At 37.4% G+C, this 22,078-nt stretch overlaps 1 protein-coding gene across 2 annotated transcripts in view; it reads right to left on the reverse strand.

Annotated features, from left to right (window-relative positions):
- SPATS2 (spermatogenesis associated serine rich 2) overlaps positions 1-22,078 on the reverse strand; it is a 152,976-nt gene that overhangs the window by 12,763 nt on the left and 118,135 nt on the right. For both annotated transcript variants that reach the window (XM_019960651.2, XM_070789168.1), the window contains exons 4-8: positions 20,068-20,176; positions 18,913-18,962; positions 11,124-11,385; positions 9,744-9,923; positions 7,184-7,319 (exon numbers count right to left, since the gene is read on the reverse strand). In XM_019960651.2, the coding sequence (XP_019816210.2) occupies positions 7,184-7,319; positions 9,744-9,923; positions 11,124-11,385; positions 18,913-18,962; positions 20,068-20,176 (737 nt within the window). The remainder of the gene's footprint in view (positions 1-7,183; positions 7,320-9,743; positions 9,924-11,123; positions 11,386-18,912; positions 18,963-20,067; positions 20,177-22,078) is intronic.

Raw genomic sequence — 22,078 nt, forward strand, 5'->3', positions numbered from 1 at the left:
CCCAGGTGAGTGCCCTTAGGCACTGCTAGCTGATGGCATCACCGAAGTAAGCTGAGACCAACACAAACACTGTAAGAACTTTCTTAAAAGTATATCACATAATGTATTACAGTTGTATAGATGAATGACTATGTTTCAGGTAATTAATGCTAAATTAGGGATGACACATTATGATGCCTGCAACTTCCAAATGGTTCTACCAAAACACACACACAAAACAAAGACACTGATCACTGTACTTCTGTATTCTGAAAGTTTAAGTTGTGGAAATATGTGCATCACAAAATAAACAGAAAAAGTGAGAAGAGTTCAGAAGTGGAAAGTGACTAAGCATAAGATAAAGAGCAGAGGCAATTTTCACAATTAAAAGTAGTAATTTAATGTAATACAACTTTCTGACAATGAAGAAACTTTAGCTAAAGTTTTCCATCTGTTCCTAAGCTGTGGTGGTGCCAGTAGGAATCTGTAGCTGAGAGATTCAAAAGTACCTGTGGTTTGAGGTAACAGTTTTTTAGATGCCATAACTATGAGCAATGAGGCCTTTCAGAGCGATGAGAGGCTCATTCACACCACCAGACTTTCTGTTGTTACCTTGCTCACTCAGTACATGAGGGTACTAAGCTTGCAACTGCTCTGTCAATTTCCTGAATGGAAACACACCATTATGAGCATCTGATACACTAGACTCAGAAACTGCTAATGAAATTCTGCTAAATATTGTTGGGACTCTGTTTAGAAAGACACAGGTCTTATTAAGCCTGGGCCTTATACAGCACACAGAATTTCCATATCCTGTCTTTGACCACAAAGGATGGTTTTAGATGTCCTGTCACTGTTAAGGAAAAAGACTGGTGAATGTCTGAATGTTCTGTATTTCCTTCCCTCCTTACCAAGACTTTTTCACCATCTTCCCATTTCCTCAACTTACTCTAAAGCTTTTTGTGTAATTTACTTGGTCAAAACAGTTGTCCCTGTAGCATCACCACTCATATCTCTAAGATACATTATATGTCCATCATTTAAAGCAGGCCCTTCAATCACTATTTTTAACATGTAGCTTACTGATTATACTATTACCTTCAGTAATTTCTTGGTTCCAAAAAACTATTAACTATCATTTGTTTATGATTGTTGCATTAGTACGTGTTCAGTCACTTTCTTTGTGTCCGACTCTGAGACCCCATGGACTGCAGCCTGCCAGGCTCCTCTGTCCATGGGATTCTCCAGGCTAGAATACTGGAGTGGGTTGCCATTTCCTCCTCCAGGGGATCTTCCCGACCCAGGGATGGAACCCATGTCTCTTATGTCTCCTGCATTAGTGGGCGGGTTCTTTACCACTAGTGTCACCTGGGAAGGCGCAGCTGCATTAGAAAACAATGTTATAACAGAAACAATTCTAGCAACTGTTGAGCCAACTAATTATTTCAAGGGTTTATACTCTAAACCACTCAATAATATTCTTACAAAACATTTATACTTGATTTTATTTGCTGAAAACCTAAAACCTATTTATTCTAATTCCACTAAAGCAGAAATCGAAGCAAAGCCCAGCCAATGCAAACACCTTTGTTTTTCTTAAGACACTTCCTCCTTTTCATATAAAACAACCAAAAAAAGAAAAATTTTAGTAGTTTTTGTTAGCAGAGAATTAATGACACTTCATTTGTTTCTTAAAACTCCGTATTCCCAACACTGGTTTTATGAGTATGGTACACACATTTGAGCTCAAAGAGCATCTCAATTCTAAAGTAATACCAGGGACCATATGACTCAATGATATCTTACAATATGTTTAGGGAAAAAGAAATAGCAGCAATTTGCAGGGGGGCACAGTTAGATTCCCGGTCTGGAAACTAGGAATCAAACCCGTGTGTGACACATGCACCAAGAGTCTCTCTTCCAGCTTTAGTGCAAAAGTGAGCCATCAATGATGATGGGTGGGATGAAGATCATAGGTTACTGGGAGGCAGAATACATAGATTCAAATATTGTCTCTGTGACTTAAATGTGATGTCATGTTAGGCAAACAGCTTAACCTAAGACTCAAATTCCTTTTAAGAGTAAAGTAAAAATTAAGGCTCCCTCTTCACAGGACAGAAATCAGTATGAGAAATCAGATAGTATGACTGAACATGTTTGGAAAGGAACCTGTTTGTTTTGTATGTTACTTAGTTATTTTCTCAGATGGTTAAAGAGTTAGAATTCTTTTAAATTTATTTATTTTTGATTGGAGGATAATTGCTTTACAATGTTGTGTTAGTTTCCACTGTACAACAGTGTGAATCAGCTGTATGTACACATGTATCTCCTCCTTCTTGAGCCTCCCTCCCCGCCACCCCCATTCCACCCCTGCAGGTCATCACAGAGCACTGAGCTGAGCTCCCTCTGCTATACAGCAGCCTCCCACTGATGATCTAGTTTACACATGACAGAGTATACATGTCAATACTACTCTCTCAATTCATCCCACCCTCTCCTTCCCCTGCTGTCCACAGTCCGTACTGTACATCTGCGTTTCTATTCCTGCCCTGCAAATAGGTTCATCAGTACCATTTCTCTAGATTCCATATGTATGTTAATATATGACATTTTTCTCTTCCTTACTTTACCCTGTATAACAGGCTCTAGGTTCATCCACTTCACTACAATGGACTCAAACTCATTAGAATTTTAAGTCAAAGACTATCAAGAACCATGGAGGCCAAATACTAGTAGAAATAAGATGCTAATGTACACGCAAAAACTTAAGAATAATTTAAAACTAAAGAGTGCTAGGTACCTTTCTGATAACACATTATAACAGTAGCCTATTCCTTTATTTCTATGGTTTTTAGACATTTTTGAAAGTGCTTTTGTTCATAAAATGATTTTCTGAATTTTCAGCATCTCTATAGATGAACTTTAAATTTAAGGATCTAAAAGCATTTGTTAAGACTAGTGATAGTTTAAGAAGAAAAGAGAAGCTCAAACAAAAGGAAGTAACTTTTCTAAGGTGAATGAAGAATCAGCCAGGAAAGATTTCAGTCTTAAGCACAGGCTTATATTGACTTCATGTGTTTCAGAATCTCAAATTTCTTACCACTTTTCTCCTTTTAATAAGTACCTTTTGACTTTCAATAAAACAGAACCTTTATTTTAAAGGCAGGCTGAGTGTGTATCCTTTGCCCTGACACATACTATGACAACTGTTCAAAATAGTTTACACACTCTAGCTTCATGTTCCACTTCGTATCCTGTTCCCTAACAGACTTAAACTTTAAGTCAACTAGGAGCTCCAACAATGTGTCAGACAGATTTTATTAATTAAAGAGAAAAGTAAACCTGGGTCTAGTGATGATTATTACTGGATCACCAATAAGGACAGACGTGACGTTTTACATCCTGGAAAGCCGCTGCTTTTACCTCCCCACAGGTAAATGTCAGCTTTCATCTGGCCCCAGTGTGAAAGCACTTATCCGTATAATTCCCCTAGTGCCCAGTCAGGTGTAATGTAATCTTACTGTTGCAAATTTGTTAGAATTTCTTTTCTTTTCTTCTATACTATAACCAACACAAAAATGGCTTCCTAAGTGACATTAACTCCAAGCTCTGGTTCAGTGCCAAAGGGAGTTAGATCACCTGCCAATTATATCTTGAAGTAGCAACTACAAGGGGCATGGAAATAAGCCAGTTTAAAAACCCAGTCAGCCAGAGAGAAGGCTTTACACCAGCAGGAAAGTGCAGGTAATCTCTTTCCTCAAGTTAAATTGACCTGGTTGCTACACCTGCTAATCAATCCTAAATACACAGTTTCTAGGCAGGAAACCGCTTCATTTGTCATTTATTAAAGGAGGCTCCCCCTGGCTAGGTTCCAAGTCAACAAGGACTCATAAGTCTCTCTCCCGGAACTGTATTTCCTGGTTCAGGCTGGTTCTGAATGGAATCAGATCCTGTGGCTAAAGTAATCAGTAAACTAAACAATCATGGAGACCGGAGGCTTGTCAAGGCAAAGTTGTGATGTTCTACTTAGTTCTTTATTCTTAAGCCAATAATATCTGATGTGATAATAATCCAGGGTAAAGGGCATGGGGCTTTCTCCCAGAGGGTCAGAAAGAGGAGAAATCAGTTACCTAGAAAAACTTCCAGGGGAAGTCAGAGTTTACTTAACGTGAATTTGGGAGAACTGGTTGGATTTAGATAACTACAAAAATACAAGAGAGCATTACTAGGTTGGAAAAGTAGCATCAAGGAGTGTATGAAAGAGGAAATGTGTATGTTAAATTCTGAGACAAGTAATCTGGCTGGAGTAAAAATGTATATAAGAAAACAGAAGATTTGACATTAAATTTCTAGCTATAAAACCTGAAAGGAGAAACTTGGGATTCATGACAGCATGGGTAGATGAGCAGATGAATGATCTATTCTAAAGTACTTTTTGTTTCATGGATCATTCTACACTTTGGTAAAAGCAGAGGTCAGCAACTTTCTGGAGGCTTTATTCTACCTCTCTGTTAATTCACTCCCTTCTTCAATTCCACACAACAGGAGGACTGAGGCTACCCACTCTCCCTCTGTCTTTTGTTCACTGTGGCATGAAGTACCAGACTAAGTTTGTGAAGAGAGACACGGCTGAATATGACCTCAGGGAACAGCTCCTAGACAAGCAAGAAAACGGATGGATGGTTGGGAGGAAGAGTGGTGTAGGTTCTCTATATTTATGAAAATTTCCTCTCATCTTTCAGGTTCTTGAAAGTCTTACAAATAGGCAGTATGGACAGTCTCATATCCCTAAATACCAACCTAGCTGCTTGTCTTCCTGTCATTTTACTTAATTTGGTCTTTTTTTTTAAAGTCCATTATTAAATGAAAATACCTCCCCAAAGGAGTTATGGTTTAAAAGTTAGTTACCACTTTAATAGTTAAAACAGCTTCGATGTTCTAGAAGAAAATTAGAATATATTTCTTCTCCCAAAGATTCTATAATCAAATATATTTGAGAAACAGCATAGTATAGCTCCCTCTTGTAAATTCACAATGCATATTAGCATTAAGGCATCAAGAAGTCCTCTAGTAAAGAAAATTTAAGTATTTTCAAACCTCTTTAACTACTAAACCCTATTTCACATATTAATACATTTTAAGATATGAGAAATTTTTAAAGCAAGTTTAAAAAACACAAAATCAAAATAAATCAATGATTAATAATAGGGCACAGAAGGGACCATTAGAGTGGGGTGCATCAGGAAGGATGAAAGGAGGCAGGAAAACAAAGACATCTTTTCTACTTTTTTAATGTTGTTGTTGTTGCTGTTGTTCAATCACTCAGTCATGTTCGACTCTTTGTGACCCCATGGACTGCAGCACACCAGGCTTCCCTGTCCATCACCAACTCCCAAAGTTTGGTCAAACTCATGTCCATTGAGTCAGTGATGCCATCCAACCATCTCATCCTCTGTCATCCCCTTCTCCTCCTGCCTTCAATCTTTCCCAGCATCAGGGTCTCTTCCAATGAGTCGGCTCTTTACATCAGGAGGCCAAAGTATTGGAGCTTCAGCATCAGTCCTTCCAATGAATATTCAGGACTGATTTCCTTTAGGATTGACTGGTTGGATCTCCATACAGTCCAAGGGACTCTCAAAGAGTCTTCTCCAACATCACAGTTCAAAAGCATGGATTCTTTGGTGCTCAGCCTTCTTTATGGTCTAGCTCTCATATCCATACACGACTACAAGGAACATCATAGCTTTGACTATACAGACCTTTGTTGGCAAAGTAATGTCTCTGCTTTTTAATATGCTGTCTCGGTCTGTCATGGCTTTTCTTCCAAGGAGCAAGCATCTTTTAATTTCATGGCTGCAGTCACCATCTGCAGTGATTTTGGAGCCCCTAAAATAAAGTCTGATGCTGTTTCCACTGTTACCCCATTTATTTGCCATGAAGTGATGGGACCAGATGCCATGATCTTAGTTTTCTGAATGTTGAGCTTTAAGCCAACTTTTTCACTCTCCTCTTTCACTTTCATCAAGAGGCTCTTTAGTTCCTCTTCACTTTCTGCCATAAGGGTGGTATCATTTGCATAGCTGAGGTTATTGATATTTCTCCCAGCAATCTTGATTCCAGTTTGTGCTTCATCCAGCCTGGCATTTCACATGATGTACTCTGCATAAAAGTTAAATAAGCAGGGTGACAGTATACAGCCTTGATGTACTCCTTTCCCAATTTGGAACCAGTCCGTTGTTCTATGTCTGGTTCTAACTGTTGCTTCTTGACCTGCATACAAGTTTCTCAGGAGACAGGTGAGAGGCAGGCTGGTGAGATTCCCATCTGTTTAAGAAGTTTCCAGTTTGTTGTGATCCACACAATCAAAGGCCTTAGCCTAGTCAATGAAGCAGAAGTAGATGTTTTTCTGGAATTCTCTTGCATTTTCTTTTCTTTTTTTTTTTTTTAAATTTTATTTTATTTTTAAACTTTACATAATTGTATTAGTTTTGCCAAATATCAAAACGAATCCATCACAGGTATACTATGATCCAACGGATGTTGGCAATTTGATTACTGGTTCCTCTGCCTTTTCTAAATCCAGCTTGAACATCTGGAAGTTCTCAGTTCACGTACTATTGAAGCCTAGCCTGGAGAATTTTGAACATTACTTTGCTAGCATGTGAAATGAGTGCAACTGTGCCATAGTTTGAACATTCTTTGGCATTGCCTTTCTTTGGGATTGGAATGAAAACTGACTTTTTCCAGTCCTGTGGCCACTGCTGAGTTTTCCAAATTTTCTGGCATATTGATTTGTTCAAAAACATCATGCCATGGGTTACAGGTTCCTGGTTTAAAAGACAGATCCTAATGTAAAGGAGCATGACCTACGCTATAATTATTTGTCCCTTTCCAAACAATATTAACCTTAGGTCCATTCCTAAAGCATGAGTTTCTTCTACCATTCATTCTCACACTGTGACCACAAACAGAATGAAGCAGAAAGCAAAATATAGCATAGGATTTTTAAGTCTTCCTCCATTATGTAGAGTAGTTAAGAGTTAGGAATTAAAGAACTTGGTGCAGAAAGCAAAATATAGCATAGGATTTTTAAGTCTTCCTCCATTATGTACAGTAGTTAAGAGTTAGGAATTAAAGAACTTGGTAAATGGCTAACCATCTTTACCATTTTCGTGCTACTGGTACAAAATGCAACTTAACTTACCAGCTCTGCAATTCGGCAAAAGCTTGTTTCATTTTCTTAATAGAAGCATCCATCTCTTCTTTAACTACAACTCGATATCGTGCAAGAGACACTGTGCAGCGCTGGAGGTCTTTCACAGATTTTTCAATATTAGAACCTTGGAAAGAACCCCAATAAATAAAACAACATAGGTAACTCGAAAACTGGATCTGAATACCTAAGCATGTAACGTAACTAACATCTCATAACTAAGAATGCTTCCTAAATGGCCACCGTCAACAAAAAACTGAATTTTTCATAGATTTTTTTTTTTAAGTATCCTGGCCAAGATGGAGTAATAGGAATTGGATTTACCTTCCTGTCTTAAAAAACTTCACACATACACAAAATATATGAAACAATGGTTTTCAGACAATGAACAATATGCAGTACTTCTTACCACCCTCCATAAGAACACAGAAACAAAAGAAGTGAGGCCTAAGATTGCCCCAATTTGCTGCCATAAGAGAGTTTCCAGGCTGCAATGCAAGGAGGAGAAATCCTTAGTTGAGTCTGAAAGTCTCCTTGAATTGAGGGGACAGAGCTGAGAGTTCAAAGAGGCCAAGATGGCTGAATTCTCAGGGCAGAACAGTAAAGAGGAGAAAGCTACACAGCAATGAAGAAACCGTACAAAGACCCACAGAGGATTCTGAGTGCATGCGAATGTAGAACCGCCCCAAACGGGGAAGGAACCACTGGAAAGGAGCAGGTGGGATAATCCTGAGAGCTCACCCAGGCCAGGAATAGTCTATGCTCACACCAGCATAGTGGGGCGCCAGGCAGAGTACTTAGAGGGCACTGCCTCAGTAATTAGCCTGAGACTAAAGGCTGCTCTATTTCTACTAACAAAACTTAAGTAAGCAAGCAGACTGTTTCCAAATAACAGTTCCAGAACAAATCACAAGAATATTTAAAGAAATACAAAAATATCTAGCAATCAACAAAGCAAAATTCACAATGTCTGGCATCCAATTAAAAAACTACTAGAGGCAGAAAAATATGACTGATCTATAATGAAAGGAAAAATCAATTAACAGAAACAAGTGCAGAAATGACAAAGATGTAGAATAAAGTTGGTAAGAACATCAAAACAGCTAATATAATCAAATATCACATGTTCAAGAAGGTGGAGGAATAGTATAATCTATTAAGGACAGACATGGAAGATATTTAAAAAGATTCCAACAGAACCTCTGGAGATGAAAAAAAAAATCAGAGATGAAAAATACACTGAATTGGATTAACAGCAGATTAAAAACTTAGAGAAAAAAGATTAATAAATTTGTAGACAGCAATTTTAGAAACTATCCATAATGAAATTAAACACAGAGAGAAAAAGACTAAAAAAAAGAATCCAAAATGAAAAACTATTTGAGTAGGTACCAAATTTTCAAAACTCCCTACATAACAGGATTTAGTAGAACACAATTCACCACGTAGATATAACAAAACTGATAAAGTTCTCTCTTGATAGTACACTTTGAATCATTGTAAGTGGGTAAGTCAACACTGTAGATAAAGATGAAGCATATTTACCTACCTAACATATTTTAACCAGTTTCTGAGAATTCTATTATAACCTTTCTATATTCACCAGTGTCAGTTATTATAACTTATAGTTAGAATAACTGATCTAACAAATTTATAAAGTGCCATGACACAGATTTTCAATCTTTAAATCTTTCCTCATCTCAACCTTATTTCTTTTAAAATCTACCTAAAAGCTTTCAAGCACTGTTTCTTTATTTTTGCTTGAATAAATATTTTCAGACTTGCCTTTCTGGACAAGTTGAGGGCTCTGTTAGAAAGATGAAAAAGGAGAGCCTCAATAATTAAATTTGGCTCATGCGGTATACATAATTCAATACAGAGCTACAGGTTACAAGTGTATTTTACATTTCTCTGTTTCATTTGTTCAGGTAAGTGGACTGCCATCCTTAAATGGACGATAGAAGGGCTATTATCTCTATCTAATTATTGGCTGATTATTTAAATAAGTATTATAAGTTAAAAAAAAAACCCAACAAATCACTACCATCAATCAATGCTAAGTATTTACTTAAGAGAAAATGATCTTGTTTAAAGCTACAGTCTGATAGATATTAGTAAAAGCATGAAGTTGAGAAGAGAAATTAAAATATTTCTTCAAAATATCATTTCAGAGATGGCAAAGCTTTTTACTGTTGAATCAACCAGGAGTTAAAAATGAAGGAAACAGCACAGACATGTTGCAGTAAAACAAATAAAACAAAGGTTAATGTTATCAAAGACACCATGCTAGCCACAGAGTTTGACCCTCATTCACAAAAAAAGGATCACTATTGTTGTCTCAAGACTGTACAGCATTATACTACTATCAGGCTCCAACTGTGTACACAAAACTGGGGAAAGGCTGGATCGTCATGGATAGTCACTGACTGGAAATGTATTACCTGCTGCCCCTTCTGAAACCTTATCTATGAGAACAAAGAGATGATTTGCCCTCTTTAGCTAAAAACACAGATTCTTTTTGCTTTCTCTCAAAGGAAGATCTTTGATTTACCCAGCTTTTTGTTGGTGGAAGAGAGGGGAACATCTTCCATGCCTAGACTTGAAAGCTGAGGTCCTACAGTAGTTCTTGAGAGAGACTTGGCAGCATTCTTATTTTGTTGAGAATTCTGAGTAGAGTGCATAGTCAAAGATCTGGACTCGAAATCAGAGACACCATTCTCCAGCATGGATCCTGTCAAATAAAGAGGCCAGTATTTTAGAGTAGAGTTCAGGGGTAAATCAAGGAGTCTTTAAGTACACACGAAGTAAAAAGGCAAAAGTGCAGCAAAAAATTGCCTCTTAAAAGGTTGTGAATAGAATCAGCTGACAAAACAGGACAAAGAGCAGAGTCAGTGAGGCTGTATCACTTGGCTTAGCCCAAGGAGGCACACCAACTGAAGAGAAGGATTCTTTGTTAACCCATCTCCAGACAGGCTAGCTTATTCCCTGTATCTTGTTAACTTCCTTGCAGTTCTGGGCACAAGGAAGTGAAGAGTCAATATCACTACCTTCTGACAAGCTTCTGTTAAGTTATGCTGAGAAAAAGATTTCTACACTGTCCCAGAGAAAGAGAGTAGAGTTTCAAAAGCTTTAGGAAATGGAAACAGCAAAGAGTTAGGAAATAAAGGAAAGCTAGTTCAGAAAAAAAATAGAAGCCACCAACTATCTTTGGTTTGTTTGAGGTGCTATGTTTTTTTCTAAGTCTTTATGTGTGTGTGTGTGTGCTCAAACTAATCAATAAATAAAAACATCTGAAATACACGGCGTAATTTTAAAAATGGCATTGCATGTATAAAGCCAGCAGCAATAGAGCAAGGGGAACTGGTTTAACAAACAATTAAAAAGCCTATTTTTAAAAATATATTCCCAATATCTTTCCAGTACTCATCAAAACGGTTAATGAAAAATGTATGAGCTATCTGAATTTACAACTAATACTAATCTTAATTCTTTATTAAAAATCAAATGTGAGACTATAAAAACCAACAGTCTACTTCTAATGAAAGCCATGGGATTACAGTTATGCCTATATATTCCTTATTGTGTTGAGTCTTGGAATAATAACATCAATATCAACTCATGATCATCATTTCCTTTAATAAATGTGCAGTTAAAAAACATCTAAGGTCACCTTCTGTACTCTCTAAGTATTACAGAACTATTAAATTAGAAGATTTCCACAAGGCTGATTTAGACTAAAATTAAAATATGAAACAAAGGAATATGAATTATATTTTTCTAGGCCCTTGATAATTACCAAATTGACTCTTTCACATAAGAAGTAACAAAGTTAAAAAACTAACTAGATTTAATTTATTGATTGCTTTCTCAGCCAAGGAGCCCCTGTATTTTTCAGTAGAATGGAACTTTCCAAGGACCTGTTAATACTCACCTGTTCTATCCAGCATTTCTGATGGGGCAGACTCAGGATCCTCCAGTTCTCTGGCTTCTATTGAAAGTGTCTCCATACCTTCACTGAGTGAGTCCACAGACTCAGTATCATTGATGGCACCGTTGACATGATAACCATTAACACCACCTTTCTCTGAGGAGGGCGCAGATTGTTCCTCTTGAATGGAAACCGATTTGTTGGAATCTGGGATACTGTTACTTGGTTCTGCTGCAGGTTTTGGCTTGCTTTTCTTCTTTTTGTTCTAATGGTTATTAAAGATTTGAAAAAAGGAAAAGAAAAAGAAGACCCCGACAATCCAGAGAGGTAATGCCAGCTACCCAAAGGCAACCAATGTTACCAATTTCTCATTTGCTCTTCCAGAAACTGAATACCTTTTTGTATATGTTGATCTACTGACTAAAATAACTATATAAAATACTTTAGATAAACTCAAACACATAAAAATAAAACAGCAAAGCATGACAAAACCCACTATAAGAAAAACTGAAAGATAAACTACAAAATGTGAGAAAAATATGTGTAATACATACAAAGAAATTAATAGAGAGAGCTCTTAAACAAACAAAATAATAATCCAATAGAAAAACTGGTGTAGCTATAAACATGGAATGAAGTGAAACTTCAGTTTAATAAGATAAATTAAATCTGCATTGCAGAGGATTTTGCATCAGAAATCTGTCTCCTCATCTAGACAACAATTACACTGGCAGAATCTGTCTAACTATTTTGGAACTCTGGAGTCTACTGAAGGCTTATAATTTCCAGGAGAAGACTTGGATGATAAATTGTGGTTAATTTCAGTCAATTTCAGTTCTGAGCACAGTAGCAGATACTCACCCCCCACCCCCAGTTAGGGAACAGGCAGCCGTGCACCTGTTCTTGAAGCAGCTAGCACATAGCTTGCTGGAGTCAGGGTAGGCAAAAAGAACCCTGTCCTCCAAGTAACTGGGAGCTGTGTCGTGGTCACTGACTGCTGCCTTTCACTACAAAGGTATAGACAGAGGCAGGCAGCCACTGATGCTGCACCTCCTCCCACTGTTGCAAGCCCCTCCCCCTCTGGCTGAAGTTTAATTCCTTTAGGGCAATGGCACCCCACTCCAGTACTCTTGCCTGGAGAATCCCATGGACAGAGGAGCCTGGTGGGCTGCAGTTCACGGGGTCGCTGAGAGTCGGACACGACTGAGCGACTTCACTTTCTCTTTTCACTTTCATGCATTGGAGAAGGAAATGGCAACCCAATCCAGTGGGATTCTCCAGTGTTCTTGCCTGGAGAATCCCAGGGACGGGGGAGCCTGGTGGGCTGCCGTCTATGGGGTCACACAGAGTCAGACACGATTGAAGTGACTTAGCATAGCATAGGGGAATTAAAGTGGTGGTGCCCTTCTTCCCCACTTCATTTTTCTTTATTCCCTTTCTGGAGACAGACATAAAAGACAAGGACATTCAAAAACAACTGTATATACAGAAAAAAATTGAAAGTAATCATGCATGCCCAGGGAAAAGCACAGACAAGATCTGAGAAGACCTTAAGTCTACACCTTAGGCTGACCCTTGGTACAAAGACAGCTTACAATTTTAAAATATAGTAATAACAAAAAACAGCAAACCTGGAGAAAGAGGGAGAATCTGGTTTCCAGAGTTATCAAATTATTAGGTTCTAATGTCTAGCTTTCAGCAAATCACAAAGAACACAAAAAAATAAGAAAGTATGGCCAATACAAAGGAAAAGAATAAATCAATAGAAACTTTCCCTGAGAAAGACTTGTTGGGAGATACATTAAAGGCTTTATTTTTTTCATCCAAAGATTAATTTTAATTAAGTAAACATGGATTCTTAATACGTTTCCATAAGTAAGATTTTTTTTTACTCAAATGCCTAGTGCATTTTTGGGCTTCCCTGGTGGTTCAGTGGTAAAGAATCCACCTGCCAACATAGGAGACATGATCTCTGGTCCGGGCAGATCTCACATGCTATGGAGCAACTAAGCCTGTACACCCCAACTACTGAGCCAGTGCTCCAGAGCCTGGGAGCCGCCAACTACTGAGCCCACATGCTGCAACAACTACTGAAGCCCATGTGCCTAGAGCCCATATTTGACAACAAGAGAAGCCACTGCAAGGAGAAGCCTGCACAATGCAGCTAGTCCCTGCTAGCTGCAGAGTACAAAAGAGCACAAAGCAGAGTAGTCCCTGCTTTCTGCAACCAGAGGAAAGCCCATGCAGCAACGAAGATTCAGTACAACCAAACCCCACCCCCCCAAAAAACGAAAACAAAAAAGCTGCCTTAAAGATGTTCAAAGAACTAAAGGAAAATGTGGGGAAGGTCAAGCAAACAAAGTATAAACAAAATGGAAATATTAATTAAGAGAAAAAGAAACTAAATCTAAAAAAGAAATAAAAAAATGAAATTTTGGAGCTAAAAAGTACAGTAACTTATATTTTTTTAAAAAAAATCACTGACGGGATTCAAAGGGAGATCTGAGAAGTCAGGAGAAAGAACCAGTGGGTTTGAAGATAGCACAACTGAAATTATTGAGTTTGAGGAAGAGAAAAAAGATTGAAGAAAAGTGAAGAGCCTAAGGGACCTGTGGGGCTCCATCAAGCAAACCAACATATGCGTTGTATAAACTGGAGAAGGAGAGGAGGAAAGGGAAGAAGGAATGTATAAAGAAATGATGGCTGGAAACTTCCCAAATTTGATGAAAGACATGACTATAAACATCCAAGAAGCTTAACAACCTCCAAGAGACGATGAAACACGTTGTAATCAACCTTCCAAAAGATAAAGAAAGAATCTAGAAAGCAGCAAGAGAGAAGTTACTTATCACACACAAGAGATCATCAATGAGATTAGCAGATTTCTCATCAGAAACATAGGAGGCCAGAAGGCAGTAGGCAGATATATTCAAAGTGCTAAAAGGAAAACAAAACAAAACAAAACAACCCATCAACCAAGAATCCTCTATGTAGCAAAACTGTCTTTCTAAACTGAGGGATAAATTAAGACATTCCTAGGTAAACAAAGAGGAGAGAGTTCATGACTACCAGACCTGCCCCGCCAGAAACACAGGAGGCCTGTAACATGAAGTGAAGGAACACTAGATGGTAATCTGAAGGCATACAGAGAAATAAAGAACTTGACGAGGTAAAATACATGTGCAGTTACAAAAGCTAGTATTATTATAACACTGGTTTGTGACTGTACTTTTTGTTTTCTACATGATTTAGAAGACTAATACAATAAAACCAAAAGCTGGTTCTTCATAAAAACAAAGTTGACAAAAGTTTAGCTAGATGGACTAAGAAAAAAGTGAGAAGACTCAAATTATTAAAATAAGAAATGAAAGTGGGCACATTACTATTGATTATAAGAGAATATTATGAACAATCATATACCAACAAATTGTATAACCTAGATGAAATTGTTCAAATTCCTAGAAACACAAAACCTACCAATACTGTCATGAAGAAATAGAAAATCTAACTAGTTAGGAGACTGAATCATGAATCAAAAATCTCCTGACAAAGAAAAGCCCTGGCTTCACTAGTGAATTCTACCAAACATTTACTCTTGCCAAACTTTTCAAAAAAAAAAAGCTGCTGAAGAGAAGGGAACAATATCTAACTCACTCTATGAGGTCAGCATTACCCTGATACTTAGACAAAGACACTAGATGAAAACTACACAGCAATATCCCTTATGAACACTGATGCAAAAATTCTCAACAGAAAGTACCAAACCAAATTTAGCAATATATGAAAATAATTATATATCATGACCAAATAGGATTTATTCCCTGAATGCAAGAATGGTTCAACTTAAGAAAACTGATCAATGTAATACACCATATTAACAGAAAGAAGGGGAAAAAAGCCACATGATCATCTTAATTGATGCAGAAAAAACATGGGACAAAATTCAAATATCCTTTCATGATAAAAACACTAAAAAAAAAAAAAACTAGGACTAGACGGAAACTACTTCAACATAATAAAAGACATATATGAAAAACCCACAGGGAACAATGGTCAAAGAGGAGAGCTTTTCCTCAAAGATCAGGAACAAGGCAAGGATGCCCACTTTTGCCATTTCTATTCAACACAGTACTGAAAGTTGTAGCCGTGCAATTAAGAAAGAAAAAGAAATAAAAGGCATCCAAGCAGGAAACGAAAAAGGAAAACATGTTTGCAAAAGATATGATCTTATATATAGAAAACTTTAAAGATTACACACACACACACAGAACAATTCAGCAACGCAGCAGGATACAGTCAACACACAAAAATCAGTTGTACTTCTGCTGCTACTAAGTCACTTCAGTCGTGTCCGACTCTGTGAGACCCCATAGATGGCAGCCCACCAGGCTCCCCTGTCCCTGGGATTCTCCAGGCAAGAACGCTGGAATGGGTTGCCATTTCCTTCTCCAATGCATGAAAGTGAAAAGTGGAAGTGAAGTCACTCAGTCGTGTCCGACTATTCGCAACCCCACGGATTGCAGCCCACCAGGCTCTTCCGCCCATGGGATTTTCCAGGCAAGAGTACTGGAGTGGGGTGCCATTGCCTTCTCCAGTTGTACTTCTATACCTGAACAATCTGAAAAGTAAATTATAAAATAATTCAATTTATAATGACATAACTAAATAGAAACACATTATATATTTATGAATTATAAGATTTAATATTAAAATGCCAATACTACCCAAAGTGATCTACAGATTCAACGCAATCCTTATCAAAATCCCAATGATATTTTTTGCAGAAACAGAAAAACCCATCTTAAAATTCATATGCACCTTCAAGGGACCAAAACAACCTTGATTGTCATACTAAATGAAATAAGTCAGACAGAGAAGGACAAATATTGTATGATATCACTTATACGTGCAATCTAAAAAAAAAAGGACACAAATTAATTTATTTACAAAAGAAAAATAGACTCACAGACATAGAAAACAAGTTTATGGTCACCAAAAGGGAACAGGGCTGGGAGGGGAGGGATAAATTGTATGTTTGGGACTAAAATATACACACTATTATATATGAAAAGATAATCAACAAAGACCTACTGTTGGGGACTATATCATATCTTCTAATAACCTACAATGGGCTTCCCTTGTGGCTTGGCTGGTACAATGGAAAAGAATCTAAAAAAACTTCTGTATATGTATGTGTGTGTGTATAACTGAATCACACTGCTGTACCCCTGAAATTAACACAACACTGTGAATCAACATGTCAATAAAAATTTTAAAGAAAAAGAGGAACAAAACAGGGAGACTCATACAACCTAATTTCAAAACTTACTACAAAGCTACACTAATCAAAACAGTGTAGTACTAGTGTAAAGACAGATGTATACGGGACTTGCCTGGTGGCCCAGTGGTTAAGATTCTGCCTCCACTGTGGAGAGCAGGGGTTTGATCCATGGTCAGGGAACTAAGATCCCACAAGCCATGCGAGAGTGACCAAAAAACTTATAAAAGACAAACATAGACACAATGAAATAGAATAAAGAGCCCAGAAGTAAACTCTCACATATATGGCTTAAGTGATTTTTGCCAAAACTATTCAATGGGGAAAGGACAGTCTTTTCAACAAATAATGCTGGAAAAACTGGAATCTCCACATACAAAAGAATAAAGTTGGACTTTAACCTGAAACATAGCACAAAAATTAACTCAAAATGGATCAAACCTAAATGTAAGACCTAAATCAACAAAACTTAGAAGAAAATGATGTAGGACAAAAGCTTCACGACATTGGATTTGGTAAGGATTTCTTAGAGACCACGGTAAAGAAAAACAGACAAACTGGACTTAATGAGAAAGAAGACAATCCACAGAATGTGAGAAACTATTTGCAATCATATATCCGGTAAGGGATTTTTCCTCTCCACAATTCTCATTTCTCCTTTTCTTAATTACTTTCTCCCATGTGAGCTGGCTAAGTTTTCATGTCACTGTCCTATGCATGTAATACCTATCCCCAGTAATCGTTCATGATCATATCCTATTGAACTAATCCCAACAGTTAACTAGATGTGATTTGGGTATTTGGGATTGCCAAACTGAAGCCATTTTTCTTTCTCCAAATTTTAAGAAACTGATGTATCTCCAACACATACTTCCCCAGCTTTGTGTACATATTACATTACTAATAACCTATTATCCTTGTCCAGTAAATTAATAAATCAGAATATGCACAGTTACTTAGGTTTGGTGAAAGCAATGGAAAGAAGTTAAGCAAATATTCAAAGCTACAGGTATGGAGAGCTTCAGGGGAATCTGTGGTAGTATTAAGTTCTTAGAAAAAGTTCTCAAGGGTCAATGGAGCCAAGCCCGTTTTTTTTTTTTTTTTTTTTCCCCAAGTCTGGTTTAATTAAGACTTAGCAGAAATCCTAATGAAGTGATTCGGAGTCATTAAGAAAGCATTCCAGAACTCCAGCACTAACCTAAATAGACCCGAAAGAGATTTCATAGAGATACTTGATTCAAATTCACACTTCAAGCACTTTCTAAAAGAACCAGATTTAGAGTAAAGAGCTATGGGAAGCATGATGAGGTTAGCTAGTATCCTTTGGGGAAAGCATTTTTGGTTTCAAGTGCATAAGGAGAACTGATATGTTAGATATTGTATTAAATACTTGAGGAGACATTGCCAAAAAAGATCCATCTAGTCAAAACCATGGTTTTTTTCAGTAGCCATGTATGGATGTGAGAGTTAGACTATAAAGAAAGCTGAAGGGCAAAGAATTGATGCTTTTGAACTGTGGTGTTGGAAAAGACTCTTGAGAGTCCCTTGGACTGCAAGGAGATCCAACCAGTCCATCCTGAAGGAAATCAGTCCTGAATATTCATTGGAAGGACTGATGCTGAAGCTGAAACTCCAATATCTGGCCACCTGATGCGAAGAACTGACTCATTTGAAAAGACCCTGATGCTGGGAAAGATTAAAGGCGGGAGGAGAAGGGGACAACAGAGGATGAGACAGTTGGATGGCATCACTGACTTGACGGATATGAGTCTGAGTAAGCTCTGGGAGTTGGTGATGGACAGGGAAGCCTGGAGTGTTGCAGCCCATGGGGTTGCAAAGAGTTGGACACAACTGAGCGACTAAACTGAACTGAAATACTTTCAGTTGTCAGTATTATTTTCCTATTTTAGAGACAAGCAAACTAAGACTCACTAGGGGTTAAACAATATTCCCAGGAAATAAAACCAGTAAGTAGTAGAATAGGATATAAATCCAGTTTTGACTGATTCCACAGTCCAAGTGCCTTCTATTATCTTCTAATATCTCCCTGAACTAGACCATCAGACCCCTCTGCATAGCTAACAGTAGCAAAGCCTCTCTTTAGGCTTTAAGCTAAAGCTGATTAATACCAGAGATTACAACACAAGTGGTCTGACTTAAAAATCTGAACTATTTTAACTGATGTATAATATGAATGATTTGAAAACCACTGGAATGGATCACTTTCTCTAGAGGAGCTCTGCTGTCCTTGACATGATCTCGTTTCATCCCTGCCTAATATTAATACATTCTCTGAAACTGCGATGGCAGAGTAATTCTGCTTCCTGCCTGAAATCACACGGAGGAGACTGTGGTACTGTATGTACAGAGCAGTGTTACAATGTCCTGGAAGAAAACTTTTCTTAGCCAGGTAAACTGAAGATGCGTATGTAAATCTTTCAATATTTCTGCAGAGCTTAATTTTTTTATAATACAAATACTGATATCACACTTTTAAATTTAATTCATTTTTACCTTTTTCTTGCCTGTTACTGTCCATTCTTTGAGTACTTCACTGGCACTACCTGTAAGAGAAACCAATCACAGATATTTTTCTCCCAGCACAAGTATGCTAAAGCAGAAATTAGTGTCCCTGAATTTTGTAACTGCTGGAAAGTCTCCCTCTCCCAATAGGAAAAGTGATGGTTCAGGTGTCTAAGCTAATGTAATGAGATAATCATATCATGCTTACCTTTTAGAATACCTGCCCATTTAGATCTCCCTTCTCCATTTAATTTCTTCAGTAAGTTCTTCCAGGAAGAGACTAATGTAGCCTGACCATTTTGAAGCTTCTTTTTATCTATGTAGCTTTGACCAAATACAAAGATGACTGGTTTCAGCCCAAGTACTGGTTTCAGCCCAAGTATGGCGTCCCCTCTCCTCCAGATTACACACAATCTGGTTACATTGTTTCACAGAGAACTGTCTGCCACCCTAAACCCAAACACTAACATTATAAACAAAAATATGATGGTAAAGAAACAACTTACAGTATTTGGACCTGTTTATTGTGTACTGGCAAATTCAGAAAAGTAGAAAGAGGGAGATCTATTTTGATATCACTGTCACTGTTCAATGAAAGAGACAACTTCAGACAGTTTTTCCCAAACAAGTTATGTGGAAAGAATTTTGTAAAATGCTCCTCAACTCTGTAAAATCAGAAGGTTTGACTAAGCATACCATTTTTTGTATGGTAGATAAGGAAACTCAAACCCATATATTTAAATCACTTGTCAGAGCCTGAAAAAGAATACTGAGTCCCTAAATCTGCCATCTGTAGCTGAGCCACCAGACCACTGCTCTATCATTGCTTCTTAAATTCTTATTCAACCCAACTCCAGTCAAGTCCCTTATACCACTGGCTACCTAATTTCTTAACTGTCATTAGAAAATGTTCTGAATAAAATGATGGAATCTTCTTTGCTTGTCTCTTATTCCAGGTATCATATAGCTTATGAATGAATTACTTCTAGGGCTGAAATAAGGAGCTTTAAAAGATATCTTTAAAAATGGCACAGGGTCTGCTATATCATCTATAAAATACCAGACTGCCGAATAAATGTTATAGAAATCTGAAGCAACTTCTAGTTGAACAAATATGAACTTATAAAAATATTGAGCTAGGGTTACCTTCCATGAATGCTTGTACTGTTTTGTCCACACAATTATCAAAGTGTTGCAAAACCAGGATAATTTCATTGTTACTCTTATTGGGAACTATTGCACGCACTGCATTTATCTGAAAAAGAAGATAAGGTCATTTAATTCTAATATGAGTAGATCAGTTGGAAACTGAGGTCTATTACAGAGAATAACAGTAAGGGTACCATTTCATCTTTAACAAGGTGTATCACATCACTTTAGTATCAGTGAGAGTACATACAACCATCTCACTGGGATGAGTAATAGGTGAATGATGCCAGCACATAAAAAATTAACTTTAAAACTTAGAAAAAGCAGAACATTTGCAGAAACAGAAGATTTGTGCCAGATCTTATTTCAGGGTGGTTTAATTCAGGTATCAGGTATTAATTTAGCATCAACATTTCCTCATTTTTAGCATATTATAGAGAAAGGAGCAAAGTTTAACAAACCACCAGAATAAAAAAACAATAATAACTTAGATTTTTGTATAGCATTTTTTAAACATTTATTTCATATCATTTAATTGTATAATAATGCTATGCTGCTGCTGCTAAGTCGCTTCAGTCATGTCCGACTCTGTGCGACCCCATAGACGGCAGCCCACTAGGCTCCTCCGTCCCTGGGATTCTCCAGGCAAGAGTACTGGAGTGGGGTGCCATTGCCTTCTCTGATAATAATGCTACAGATATCATTTAAATTATTATAAATTATTTCAGGTGTATAAAACATAATGAACACTATGATAGCCAGTTTAATAAAATAAAATACATGCAATTGAAGTGCCCATGAAACTTTTCATAAACCCCTTTTCCCTCCTCTCCACAGAGATTTCTACCTTGAATTTGGTGTTATTTTGATATTTGTTTTTATACTTTTATGATGTATGTCTGTATCCAAGGGTAAGACATATTATTGTTTGCATTACACGTCATATCATACATATCTATTTTTAATTTGCTTTTTCATATAACATTGTTTTTTAGATTTTTCATGTTGATAAATGCATCTCATTATTATTTATCAGTAATTTATTTTAACTGCTAAATAGCATTTCCATTGTGTGAATATAGCCAATTTAATCATTTTTCTGTTGACAGACATTTACATTCTTTCCAGTGTTTGGCTACTATGAAAAATACCATAGTAAATATTCCTACGCTTATGCTTATTTACTGAATGCTTATGACAATGCTTACCAAATTGTTAAAAAAAAGAAAACAAGTCTTCAGTGAACAGTGAGAGGATGTCTCTATTGTATATATAATCACTAGTAGAATTTATGAACAGTTCAGTTCAGTTCAGTTGCTCAGTCATATCCAGCTCTTTGTAACCCAATGGACTGCAGCACGCCAGGCCTCCCTGTCCATCACCAACTCCTGGAGTTTACTCAAACTTAAGTCCATTGAGTCAGTGATGCCATCCAACCATCTCATCCTCTGTCAATCCCTTCTCCTCCCGCCTTCAATCTTTCCCAGAATCAGAGTCTTTTCAAATGAGACAGTTCTTCGCATCAGGTGGCCAAATATTGGAGTTTCAGCTTCAGCATCAGTCTTTCCAATGAATATTCAGGACTGATTTCCTTTAGGATGGACTGGTTGGATCTCCTTGCAGTCCAAGAGACTCTCAAGAGTCTTCTCCAACACCACAGTTCAAAAGCATCAATTCTTTGGCACTCAGTTTTCTTTATAGTCCAACGCTCACATCCAGACATGACACTGGAAAAACCACAGCCTTGACTAGATGGACCTTTGCCAGCAAAGTAACGTCTCTGCTTTTTTAGTATGCTATCTAGGTTGGTCATAACTTTTCTTCCAAGGAGCAAGCGTCTTTTAATTTCATGGCTTCAGTCACCATCTGCAGTGATTTTGGAGCCCCCCCAAAATAAAGTCTATCACTGTTTCCATTGTTTCCCCATCTATTTGCCATGAAGTGATGGGACCAGATGCCATGATCCTAGTTTTCTGAATGTTGAGTTTAAAGCCAAGTTTTCAACTCT

The sequence above is a fragment of the Bos indicus genome, chromosome 5 (assembly GCF_029378745.1).
Source record: "Bos indicus isolate NIAB-ARS_2022 breed Sahiwal x Tharparkar chromosome 5, NIAB-ARS_B.indTharparkar_mat_pri_1.0, whole genome shotgun sequence".
NCBI lineage: Eukaryota > Metazoa > Chordata > Mammalia > Artiodactyla > Bovidae > Bos > Bos indicus.